The sequence below is a fragment of the Neltuma alba genome, unplaced genomic scaffold, assembly GCF_004799145.2.
Source record: "Neltuma alba isolate B1F8T4 unplaced genomic scaffold, ASM479914v2 tig00011086_pilon, whole genome shotgun sequence".
Taxonomy (NCBI): Eukaryota; Viridiplantae; Streptophyta; class Magnoliopsida; order Fabales; family Fabaceae; genus Neltuma; species Neltuma alba.
In genome coordinates, this window is record NW_021635827.1 from 198,414 (window position 1) to 199,597 (window position 1,184).

Genomic DNA, 1,184 nt, shown 5'->3' on the forward strand with positions numbered 1-1,184 from the left:
CTTGAATATATCCGGATTCATGGGTTGCTCATCTCTCATATAGCCGCCCATGTTAAAAGTGATGATACAAATGTTATTTAATTCCTTCATTCTTATATATCTTTCGGCATGAAATACTTTATTCTTATGTTTTTGACGAAAACGAAATTATTATTAAGCATCTAATGAAATTAGATTTGGATATCACAATGAGCACTGAATTCGGATTAGGTTCCCTTTATTAAGTATTTTACAATTTTGGTATACAACGAAAGCTCAGCTCAAACAGAATTAACCTAGAAGGTATTTACCAGACTCATTAATTACTTCCCTAAACCTTTGATTTCAACTAAAACCTTCATTTCTCATACTTGATTCCCAAAGTAGAGCCAAGTTATGGCAAAATCAAAATCCCAAGCAGCATCAAGAGATAGAATTAGCAACGTACCAGACTCATTGCTTCAACATATCCTCTCTCTTCTTAATACTAAAGAAGCCATTTCCACAAGCATCTTATCTAAGAGATGGATTTCACTTTGGATTGGATTGCCCACTCTTGACCTCGACGCCAAATCCTTTTGTCATTGTCGTTTTGGATCCTTCGAACGTTTTGTAGACAAAGTTCTCATCTCCAATAATGATTCCACAACCATCAAGCTACTTCGTCTCAATTGTGTTGATTATTACTATCTAGACGATCGTAAGATCGATGGTTGGTTTAAAGCAGCTATAAACTGCAAAGTTGAGCAAATAGAGCTAAGTGTTCCATACTTGTTTCAAATTAGTGTTCCTTCTAACATTTGTCTGCAGTCCCATTAGGGTTTTGAAATTGTATGGGGTACGTATAGATACTCCTCTCTTGGTTAATTTTCCTTCCCTTAAAGTCTTGCATTTGGAACGCGTTATGTTTGAAGATTATAAATGTGTTGTAAAGCTCTTTTCTGGATGTGCCAATGTTGAAGAACTGTTACTTGAACATATTGTTGTGCATGATCTTGAGTTCACAAACTACAGACTTCTTGGAAATTTGCTCAGACCAAATGTTCCATCATTTCTGGGCACATTGAAGAAATTCCTGGTGGATTTCAAGGGAAAAGAAAGTGAGTTTAAGGTTGCGATGTTTATTCTCAACAATGCAAGAGATTTGAGGACCATTTCCATCACTCAGCCAAATGTTCGAAAATATATCCTTATACCTCAGAAAT

General features: G+C 35.6%; 1 protein-coding gene across 1 annotated transcript; it reads left to right on the forward strand.

Moving 5' to 3' along the window:
- Window positions 1–375: 375 nt before the first annotated feature.
- LOC114761161 (putative F-box/LRR-repeat protein At4g13960) lies at window positions 376–798 on the forward strand. Its single transcript, XM_028950488.1, has one exon. It carries the CDS (start codon window positions 376–378, stop codon window positions 796–798), a length of 423 nt encoding a protein of 140 aa, XP_028806321.1.
- The last annotated feature ends 386 nt before the right edge of the window (window positions 799–1,184 follow it).

Excerpts from the sequence above, each read along its gene's own strand:
- LOC114761161 (XM_028950488.1), top strand. The coding sequence starts at position 376 with ATGGCAAAATCAAAATCCCAAGCAGCATCAAGAGATAGAATTAGCAAC.